General features: G+C 45.7%; 1 protein-coding gene across 1 annotated transcript; it reads right to left on the bottom strand.

Annotated features, from left to right (window-relative positions):
- Positions 1-4,166: 4,166 nt before the first annotated feature.
- LOC146175476 (BTB/POZ domain-containing protein 3-like) lies at positions 4,167-9,533 on the bottom strand. Its single transcript, XM_084580774.1, has 3 exons — positions 9,211-9,533; positions 7,929-8,485; positions 4,167-4,699 (listed from the first exon to the last, which is right to left on the bottom strand). The coding sequence occupies exons 1-3, from the start codon at positions 9,450-9,452 to the stop codon at positions 4,167-4,169; spliced, it is 1,332 nt and encodes a 443-aa protein (XP_084436900.1). The 5' UTR covers positions 9,453-9,533.
- Positions 9,534-11,944: the final 2,411 nt, after the last annotated feature.

Genomic DNA, 11,944 nt, shown 5'->3' with positions numbered 1-11,944 from the left:
GCTTTGTATGCCCTTTATTCTCTGTGGCATCGTCATGGCTGCATAGAGACCAACTAGACCAGCAAGCAACTTCACGTAAATATGGCCGTTCGGCTACAGATGGCATCTGTCAGTTTCGCGACGAATATCTAATTTCAGCATTGCGGTCGTCATTTGGTTTGGTTGTTCTAACACGTATGGGGAAGTTATTGTCGGAAAAGAACACAGGTACCGACATGCAGGCTTAAACTGGCGGCTTAGCATGTTCCGAAGAAGAAGCGCCAGAATCGACAAATGCAATTTTTGCCTACTCGCATCTCGACTGTCTGAATTCGAATGGCACACTAAAGTTTTGTTTTAATGAAGCGGTGTTCGAATGATCTTAATAATAATAATAATAATTGGTTCACAGGAAGGGAAAGGCGCAGTAACTGTCACACTTGCTCTGTGGACACCCGAACCGCGCCGTAAGGGAAGGGAGGGAGGTGGGATGAAAGTGGAAAGAGCAACATCGAATTGAGTCGAGCTCATATCAACGGGGTTTTACTGCACAGAGTTGAGACCACAAGTCTAAGACGACGACTGATTCGTTTCAACCGGATCAGACCTTGTCCACTGTGCTTCCGCAGATGTGTCAGATGGAGTTTTCGTAACATTGCTTGCGGCAATTGCCCCACGACACACAAACGCCCTTGCGATGCACTTTCCGACGGCTTACGACACGTAGCATGTTGCCGGGGTCCAGCTACCTTGAATAGCGCAGCTGTACTGGTAGTGTCGCTTGATAATTCGTATAGGCAGAAGAGAGAGCATTCTTGAAATCTTTGGGCTGGCCTTTACACGTGGCTTTTGTAAATCAGTGTTAATCTCCAGTCAGTGTTTGTTTTTGCAGTGGAACTAAAAGTGCTATATAGCTCCGTCAAGTTCCCGTCTATACCTATAGATCAGTGAACTAAAATGACACAATTACAATAGGATGCAACCATATACACTCTGCAGTAAGCTGCGGGGAATATTATGGACCCTTTTCAAGATGTGAGAACCTAATTTTGAATAAACATTGAGAGTGAAAAAGCTCGTTGATTAGCTTCAGCGTGTTGTGTACTGCATCAGTATACGCGTGGGTGGCCAGGACTTAATAGTCGGCTCGTGCCATTTGCTAACCCTTAATCTAGATAGCGTTTCAGTCAAGTCTGACCAGTTATTTTTAAAAATAGGGTCTTAAAGATATAAAGGTGGCTCCTGTGGCATAGTGATACCAATGGTGGCACACATCAGAAAGCAAGTGAATAGTGTTAATGCACTAAGCTGGTTAGATGAATTATAATAGTGAATTTGTTAGCCATTAATGTAAGACGCCGGCTTCCAATCAGAAATTCGTAGGTAAGCGCAGTAAGGATCATATCAGCTGATGGAAGCACCCCACAGATTGCACAATCAACAAAATTGATGGGGAAGAAAGTATAGATTTTTACATCAAGCTGCCCTTTGCTTTCAGTGCACATTTTTAGCCGCTTTTTTTGCGCTCTCCGTGAAAGCAGTGCAACTAATTCATCTACTGTCCCACCGCACTACTGTTTCATGAGGTCAGCAGTTCTACCTTTTTTTTTCTGCGTCTTCGAAATGTAAGGTTAGTAAGATCGGTGTTTTAGGCCGTTATTCCGCTACTTTCCTGGTGCTACAGTCAAATAGAAATTACCGTAGAGACACCAGATAGAAAGAGTTTCTAGTGGCAGTATGTGGGTCATCCACCTGGGAGTCTCCTGCGAAGACCTACTGTGCCCACTCTTTGTACACGGCTGAACAAGTGTAGCGTGAGTGAGAAACTGTGCCGTTAATGTGTGCGAATGAAGAAACCGTATAAAGCGAAATCACTCGATAAGTGTTACTGTACAGGTCTTGAAAAGAGACGCAAACTCGTCGATCGGCTCCTGGAAAACTTGTCTCGTCATGGAAGAGAATAGGCAGTCCAGGACGGGGTACAAAGATGGAAGGTGATGAATATATTTACTTGAAGAACCGAAGCTCGATTATGTTGTGGCTCGTCACAGGCAGTAGTCATGGACAGTCATTGTCCCGCATTTAACTGTAAATGAATTTCTCTGCGAATGTTTCATAGTTAAAAAAAAATCTCACTGAGGACCCTTAAACTTACCTTTACGCGTTGTTAATGTGAAAACACTGAAATCCTATCGTGTATAAAATGTCGTCCTGTCAAAGGTCCTTATTTGAAAGGTGTGAGGTAAGATCTGCTTTTCTTTGTTTTGCTCCCTGGCAGCCGTGTCGGTAGCCACCGATTTATATCATCTAAATTAACCAATTTGTATCGTTCCTTTCCCAATGAGATTTCTAATTCTGTCGAAATAAAAGTGGCTTTGGTAGAGGGATGCATGCTTTTAAAATATTCTCCGGCCGTTTCTGGAGGTACTACAAAGTTTGCCTGTAGAGCCCTGCGTCCTACCGCTCTGGAGCACCCGTAAAATAAAAACTAGCCGTGAGTGTGAATCTCTATGGCTTGCGGACTTCACGACCGGCGCCAGAATCTAACCGTGCATCTCACCGACAGTTGTCATGAGCGAAATGACATGTCATCTTTTGAGACTAAACCTACATTTTCTGTGGCGCTGTGCGATTGTAGTAAGTACAAGCAAAGGGGGATTTAAATATGGTTGCGTTTGGAGAGCGAAGACTAGAAAGAATATGGAGTGTGAGGGGGGGGGGGGTCTTAATTTACGCCCTAAAGTCTGCCAGGCACGTCCTCATCTTCGTAGTGATCTAGCTGGACGTCCTCCAGACGTCTTTGGGAGATTCGAACATAATAATGACGCACTACATATGACGCAAAATGGCAGGGAGTAGAGCAACGAGATAACATGTGTTAAAAACTCATTTGTGATACTTTTGCTCTTGCAGGGTCGGAGTCCAAGCTGATTTGATTTACAAAGACGATCCGAATTTTACAGTTTTACTACTAAACTGCTAAGCTATATATCCTGCCCGTTAAATGTTCTTTCTTCGCTTAACGAAGCGTTGGGAAGCTGTTACGGTTACCAATATATAGCTAGCCCTGAAGAAAACAAGCGGTCTACTTGAAAAATTAGCAATAAAAACTACGCCACCTTTTCCTAATATTTTCTAGCTGTCAGGAATCGCTCCAAAAATATTTTCAGGCGTCAATTCTCAGTTTCCGAAGTGTCTTCAGAAAGCTGTACCGCTTGAAGACGCAACTGCGCCTTAGCGACGTAAAGAACCGGTCGACTTGTATATTGCAGGGCGAATCTCAGAGAACCCGAATTCACCTCCTATTGCGCGTTACGAAGATTTGACGTTTTCATGCGCAGTCATTACAAATGACTAGAGTGAGGATGATGAGAATGCCAACTTGAGTCATACCAAATAAAGCGACTGAAATGGCCAGTTTGAGGTTTGGTAAGGCTGCAATTTCTGCAGTAGCTCAACTAAAATGCAGTTATTTCACCCACGCTTCGCTGCCAGGCATATTAGCTGGGTACACGTTGTTGACACTTTTTTGTTTTCTCAATTTTCATTTTTTTTTTAATGCACGTGTGGCTGCAAATGTTCGAGGTTAAGATAATGGAAATCAGTTATAAATCAACTGTTTTATCCTAAGCAATGTCTTTGAGAACGACTTTGTCTGTGTGCACTTCTGAATGTGTGCAAGTCCTCAGCCACCCGTCTGTCCTGACAGCACAGAAAACAAGAGAAGTCTAGCGTGCTCGGCGCAGGTACTTTCGAAGACGTACACATCGCGTTAACGGGGCAGGGAGCAACAATAAAGTCATCTGTAACCGAGGGTTTGGCAAGAAACTGCCAGTGCAGCAACAGCTACGTCCTTAGCGGATCGCAGCGTCTTCGCAAGGAAGCTAAAGTCTTCATGCTGCAAACGTGTATTGGCTCCAGTGACAGCGGGAGAGGACATTTATGTCCGTAACGTGCTGCAGGGCCTATGCACCTTATTTTTACTTTGTATACGCAGTACCTGTCCAAACCTACATGTCTGCTGCCCATTGTCAGCTTATCTAACCATCTTCAACTCTCTCAGAGAGAATTTTGGAAGTAAGGCAGTTGGCAGCTCCGTCGCGCTGGCACTGGCCAGAAAACGACCGGGTCTTCACAAGACAACTGGCTTTAGAGTTCCAAGCGTCCCGGGTCCGAAGTGCGCGGATTCAGAAGTAGAATAGCAAGTCAGAGAACTCGAGTATCTCCAGGACATTCGACATGTGGGGCCTCTGGAAGGCCGAGAACTGGAACGTCACGCCTTCAACGGTGTCCTCCTTTTTGCGGTTCTTGAGCGATGGCACGATGACGTCGTCGCTCATGAGAGAGCTCAATTGTAACTCGAGCTCGTACTCGAGTCCCTTTCGCACGAAGATGGGCTTCTTGAACTTGATGCGCACGTCCTTGTCCTTGGCCAGGGAGAAGGACAAGTCGAGTTCCTCCCGCTCGCGCCTGTCCTCCTGCACCTTGTAGCTGCACCGCAGCTGGCCGTCGAATTTGGGCTGCCGTACGCTGTACGAGCCTAGGTCCTGGCGGACTGGGAATCCCACTCCGACGAGAAACACATCCCTCGTCGGCACTGTGAACTTGAGCCCGAACAGCCGAAGCGGACGCGATGGCGCGTGGAAGGACACGGCCTGGTAGCGCCGCGCCACAAAGTGCTCGGGCGGGGACGTCCTCTTGGCTCCCTCCATGCTCACACCTGCGTAGTAAATAAGCATAAATAAGTGTTACAAGAAACTCGGGTCACCATATCAGCAGAATGCCATTTTTAGTCTTGATCATCATCATCAGCTGGACTATTCCCTGTGCAGGGCGAAGTCCCCTCCCTCACTCATTCATTTAACCGAGTCCTGTGCTAGCTGCATCCGCTTGACCCCTTCAAACTTCTTAACATCGTCCGCCCACCTAACTTTCTGCCGCCCCCTGCTACTCTTGTCTTCCCTTGGAATCCTGTTTGTTACCATTAGCGGCCACCGGTTATCCTCTCTTCGCACATGTGCTGCCACGCTCACTTCTTCCTCTTGATTTCCACTAGAATGTTATTAACTCGAGTTTTTTTCTCTAACCCACTTCGCACTCTTCCTGTCTCTTAACACATGCACCTGCAATTTTCTGTCCCATAGCTATCCGCGTTGTCCTCAACTAAGTAGAACCCTTTTCGTTAGCTTAAAAGCGTTAATTGTTGGGCTAGTTGGTGATCAGTCTCAAAATACATTTTGTTTAGCGCAAAAGGACATGACATACAGTAAGAAGACACGTAAGAAGACACGTACACCAAGCGCCTGTGGTGTACGTGGCTTCTTACTGTATGTCTGAGGTGTACGTGTCTTCTTACTGTATATCCTGTCCTTTTGCGATAAACAAGATGAATTTTGAGACTTTATGTTAGCTTCCATGGTTCGGCCCCATAGGTGAGTTCTGTAAGATGCAACTGGTATTGGCTTCTCTCTTGAGCGATACCGGTGAGGTGATAGTCTTAATCTGCGAATACTTGCACGAATTAGCTCTATCCAAATCTTATTATCCTAGTTATTCCCTTTAGTAGTCCGGATCTGCAGTTACTGCTTGTCCCAAGTAGACATATACGCCTACAAGCCTGAGTATGCCCAACTATTCGAAGAACCAATTTTGGTTTATCGATGTCTGTTTATAACTGAGCAGCGGTCAAGGTGCTCGACAAAACAACAAAATAAAATGCAGGTATTGTCTTGTCAGACCATTTTCGCAAGCGTTTTTTTTTTTATTGTGGGTCTCTGCGCTGGACAACACCACAATAACTCGCTTCCAAACAATGATCGCATAGCCCTTAAAAGATGTCGTCACACCATCATGAATTAGAATGTGAAAGAAAAAAATTGATTCAATTTTATTTCTTAAATTACTACACAAAAGTTGCTTTCTTTTCGTGTTGACGGAGGTCAGACCCCCAGAAAGCTAACAACGGAATTGTGCTAAGGTGTAAGGTGCAAAAATAATGTTGCCTCCAGAGTCATCTCAAAATAGGATTATGCATTTAGGAGAAATAGACAGAGGTTCCGCATATATGCCTTTCACCGGTCTCGCATACTGTGCAGTTTTGCGATTCTCGCGGAGTACTGCCCTCCGCAGATAGAGGTTGACATATATGTGATCCTTCAGCGCGTTCAAAACTTCTCCGTCCTGACGTAGTTCACCTGAATTACTGTTCGTCTCCGGTCTCAAAAATGTCAAAGGCAAGGAACACATGCCCGCAGACATCTAAGCAGCTTATCTCACCGCTGTGGCGTCCTTGAGACGTCCGAAATAAAGGGCTTAATTGTATGTACCAATGTGCCATTATACTGTGTTATGTGGTGCAAAGTATTGTGCAAAACTTACAGTCGAGCATCGCTTCGTCATCTGAAAACATGCGTCTACCTCAGCCTATTTGGTGCTTCTTTTTTCGCGGTGGAAATTGGCTTAAGCTTATGGCACGATTTAGTCGACAGCTGAGGTGCACCCGTGGACCTTATTACCTTCATTGTGTTAATGAAGCCTAGAAAAAAACAATCAGAACTCGACTTCTTTACCAAGATACTTTGTTGGGCGAGTTGGTACTTATTCATTATTGATATAAACAGCGCGAACACGAAAACAAGGGACAAGAAACAAGAAAGCCACAGTACATGCGCTGACTCACAACTAAGCCTAAGCCGTTTACTCCAAGGCCCAGAAAAACAAACATAAAGAAAACGAAACAGTCACGTGAAAAACCCCTGGGTTCACCTGCTGCATAAAAATTACTTTAAAAAATCACTTAAAAAAGACACCTCTTTGCTTGAAAGAGCAAGAGACGTCTTGCTGACACACTTATTGTCCGTAAAAATAAAATATGCTTCCACTATCTCCCTCGTTATCTTGTCTTTGTGGCGATATAAAATCTTAACACTGTCAAACTTAGGAGTGCACTTCTTCTTCTCCTTCTTCATTATTTCACATGACTGGCAATGGGATACTAGAAACGTTTTGTCCTTACCAATTTTCAAGTTGTTACAGTGTTCCTGTAGTCTCTTATTTATACACCGTCCGGTTTGTCCTATATAACTGGCTCCACAAGAGAGTGGAAGCCTATACACAACACCTGTCTTGCATCCAACATAAGGGTTTCTATGTTTCACCCCACATTCTTGCTTCTTCTCTTCTCTTTCCCTTTGAACAGCCGGGCAAATCCTCTTCATCTTGAGCGGGGCGGTCAGTGCGACGTCCACATTATACCTCTTGCCTACATTTTTGAGGCCATGCGAAATCCTGTGCACATACGGTACCACGGCAACCTTCCTCTTCCTCTCACTCTCACTCTCAAACCGGACGGTGTATAAATAAGAGACTACAGGAACACTGTAACAACTTGGAAATTGGAAAGGACAAAACGTGTCTAGTATCCCATTGCCAGTCATGTGAAATAATGAAGGAGAAGAAGTGCACTCCTAAGTTTGACAGTGTTAAGATTTTATATCGCCACAAAGACAAGATAACGAGGGAGATAGTGGAAGCATATTTTATTTTTACGGACAATAAGCGTGTCAGCAAGACGTCTCTTGCTCTTTCAAGCAAAGAGGTGTCTTTTTTAAGTGATTTTTTAAAGTAATTTTTATGCAGCAGGTGAACCCAGGGGTTTTTCACGTGACTGTTTCGTTTTCTTTATGTTTGTTTTTCTGGGCCTTGGAGTAAACGGCTTAGGCTTAGTTGTGAGTCAGCGCATGTACTGTGGCTTTCTTGTTTCTTGTCCCTTGTTTTCGTGTTCGCGCTGTTTATATCAATAATGAATCGACTTCTTTAAACATGCTCTGCTCAATTATCCGTTAATTGCACCGAGATGACTCCAAGTGACGAATAAAGCGGTCTGCCATCTTTCCAACCTTTAGGGACTCAACTGCAATCGGCGTTAAGTTACACCACGCGGTTCTGACCTTTGGGCAGAGGCACTATCCCCGGGATGGCCATGTTCATGAAGACTGAGAAGCACTCTTCCTTGGAGAGCAGGCCGCTCTTGGCCGGGCCTTTGCAAAACTCCTCGGGACTCATGGCCAGGAACCGGACGAGCGGCAGCACGGTTTCGATCACACTGCGCACGTTGTCCATGTCCCTCTCGAGGTTTCTCCGCGAGCACTCTTCCTGCCCCCATTGCACTACGGCCGAGTAGAGCGCGTACTCCGAGTACAGGTTGAGGTACTTGCGCCTCACGATGGTCTCCAGGGTGTGCAGCGCCACGTTTGGGAAGTTGCTCGATGTGAGCACGTGGTACGTCTGCCGGTCGATGATGTTGAGGCACTGGTGCACCAACGGATAGGCCTCCATCACTTGAGCGAACTCGAACACCTGGCACACGGTCTGCGGCGTCACGTGCTTCTCGATGAAGGCGAAGCAGTCCTTGAGCAGATGAGGCAGAATGTACTTCTTGGCCGCGTACGCGGTCAGCATGGCGTCGTCCACGGTCTGAAGCTTCAGGTTGTCGGTGTACGCATACCTGGAATGAACAATGGAACAGGCTTGGGATCTCACGCAGCAGCATGGAATGTTTGCTGACTCCTGTACATGAGAAAAGAGCGTAGTATTTTACATAACGGCAGTTAAGAGAGGGGGATGGGCAGCAATGCGGTGTTCCTGGATTTATTTTTTTTCCGTACCTTCATGAGCCTGTTATCTACCAACAGACTAAGTACGCTTAAAAAACTCGCCCAAACTTTCGCGCTGCAGGTTTTGAATTACGTTTCCCAGTCATATTGGGTATCATCACATCGCACTGTGTCTTGACATAACTAATTTTCGAAGCGAACATCACGACCATAATGTGACCGTGTAAGGACATTATGTGAAGTGACAAGATAATGCGTTCTCGCCAGGTATGGACCCCTCACTCTTCGGTTTGCTGTTGTAGTTATCACCGCTTCTGACTAGTTAGTGCTCTATTTACTATAGCGTTGAATGGCTGATCACTATTTACCCGCACCACACAATATGTCCACTTTTGTCTGGAAAGCTGAGCCGTTCCTACCGGCGAATTCTGCCCACGCTTCCCTGTAGCGACCCGTATTAACCTCAAGTGCAGTAAGTATCACGGCAGCCTTTATACCGCCTCGAACTCTAGCTTCAATTCTGCCACCTGAAAAAACAACCTGCGCATGTAATCCACATTTAAATTTCATGACGAATGCTACCACCGGACATAAGTATGTCTCCTCCAGCCCTCACCTGAGTAGGTTCTCGAAGCCGATGGGCGCGATGTCGGCGATGCGGATGACCTTGGACTTGTCGGCCATGTCGCCATAGAACATAGCCTCGAACACGGGGCTAGTCATGGCTAGCAGTACTCGGTGGCCCACGTATTTCTTGGAGGCCGACGGCGGCCCCACGATGAAGGTAACATCAGTGAAGGCCTTGTTCTGCAGCAGCGACGACGTACGCTGTAGCACTTTCTCACCATCGGCCTCCATGGCGGCGGCGCCCCCGCCGTCACCGCGGGCCCCACGGGGGCCCTGGGGGTTGTTGCTGCTGCCTGCGTGCGCCAGCTCGCTGCAGCCTGTGTAAGAGGCAAAACCATGCAAGGGTAATCCTTTAATCTTGCCACTCGATCATAGCATATGATAATGGCAACCAGGATTTCCGTAAGGGTATGGTCCCGGACATTCTTTGTCCTGCTTGATTGTACCAGCAGAAAAAACTCTGACATGAACGCGAGGGCAAGTACATAAAGATAGACGCAGAGCTTCCGCTGTCTAAGATATGGTAATGAATTCATAAAGTACATTTTATGTAGGCATTCAAATTTTTCTTGTCCTCTTCTCGGCTGTCGTAAAATTATTTCAAGTAACCATATGGTACACACGTAAATATATTTAATGTCTAAGCTCACTCAAAGAGTAATAAGTGTCAGTGCTTTTATAGGCGCACACCTTAAACGTGATTACTTGTAACGGACACTGCATTCGTGCCAATGAAGTTCATCTATGGTGTTCAAGGGAGTCTAATAGAGAAGTCGACGCTGCGATGGCGCAGCGGATAGGGCGCTCATGTTTTGAGCCCATAGACGCGGGCTGGATCTTGCAGCCACGGCGGCCGAGTCTCGGTGGAGGCGGAATGCATGCCGCCCGTGTGCTGTGCGTTGCGCGAAATAAGTCCAGGAGTTTGAAATTTCCGCAGCTTTTTACTACGGCATTCCTAATAGCCAATGTTGCTTTGGGACATTAAACCCATCATACCGTACAGCACCACGCCATAACATTACATACCATACCAAATATTAGACGAAGAGAAGAGTCTGCATGTGCAGAATACGCTGGATATCTATACGACATATCACGAAAACGAAACTAGAGGAGTGAATAACCGCGTATTAAGAATGTGTACCTCCTTCGCTGTTACTACAGCTGTAAATGCATTTATTGTACGGTTAAATGCCGTTACTGGCCGTCGGAGTATAGGCTGCAGTCCTAAGCCCCCGCTGGCGGCGGCGCGAATGTCCCGTGGGGGCTGCTTCGCCGCGATCTTTCAATGCATACAGTATTTTGCTCATGTGCTTCGGTCGCTATAGGTCCATGTCCATATAACGAAAACTGTTGTGTTGCGGTGTGCAAGACCAAGTGCAGGAACTCTCAAGCACGCAGTTTTTAAATCCTTTTTTATTTAGTCTTTTGTCGCACAAGTATTTGCGGGTGCTTTGGAATAACACTGCGATAATCTTGCGTCAAAAAACACTGTCGGAATATATTTCCATGTCTGTTATTTAGATAAACCTAATATATATGCAAAATTATAAAACAAGGATGACAAAAAGCTTACCTCAATTCTCGATTGAGCTATGATAGAATGAGCGACTACAGGGAGATTATAAGCTGCTGAAACCTATCAAGAAAGTTGAACCAAGTTAAAGCAAACCTCTCATTTGCCTAGCCATCTCGACTAACCCTTTTTTCTTTTTTGACACTTAGAAGGTGCTATAGGAGACGTAAACAGCAATCGAGAGCAGAAGGGGCGAGCTCATTTATCAACAAAGTTGTTTACGCATACCATAGCGCGTTGTCCTGTTCCTCTCTTGTGTTTGTCTTTTTTTTTTGCGCTTACTTTTCTCCCGTACGATACCATACCATACCATACCATACCATACCATACCATACCATACCATACCATACCATACCATACCATACCATACCATACCATACCATACCATACCATTTGATTTGACTATTTTCCGGACGAAATGTCGAAATCTGCCATTTATTTTTCTAGCGCTCGGGGAGCCCCTGAGTACACAGGGCCTAGGTCATTTGAATCCTTTGAATACTGGATAATCAAGCCCTGCCTGTCGTATAATGTTATTTATTCCTCCATCTAGTCTTCCTACACACTTACTGCTTATATTTAATTGGTTATGATATACCAACTAGCCCAGCTTTCTGCTCTGGCTGCATCTATATAGAACCGCGACAATTCTAACAGCGGAGCACAAAGGCGGCATTTTAGTCGCATTTCGTTTCCTCGTTCCTGTACTTCAGTTACACCTGCAGTCTTGATGCACAGGGAAACAAACACATTGTGGCTGAACTTTCCAGTCATGGCAGCGCGGCACTCGGAGCTACAGCACTGATTCTTCGGATGCATCGTAGACCTAGAACGACATTAATTCAATAAAAAGACAATGCGGGAAGATTAGCACTTGGTGCCCACGGAAAAACTATGAAGAAAGCAGTACAGGGAGACATGGAGTAGGCGTCTTTCGAAGCACGAGAAGTTCGGAGCAAAATATCGCATGAAAAACGCCTGATGAAAATGGACGTCTGTAGAGAGGGCAGATAAAGTATTTGAATATATATGCCAAGAGTGCATTGACTCACAGTGGCGGGAAGGGACCAGAATACTACGCAGTAAGCGTGTAGGAAGATAAGACGGAGGAACAAAGAATATTATACGCCAGGTAAAGAATGCAGAG

The sequence above is a fragment of the Amblyomma maculatum genome, chromosome 10 (assembly GCF_055883805.1).
Source record: "Amblyomma maculatum isolate TAMU_Amacu chromosome 10, ASM5588380v1, whole genome shotgun sequence".
In the NCBI taxonomy this organism is placed as follows: domain Eukaryota; kingdom Metazoa; phylum Arthropoda; class Arachnida; order Ixodida; family Ixodidae; genus Amblyomma; species Amblyomma maculatum.
This window is presented reverse-complemented; position numbering and strand designations above follow the sequence as displayed.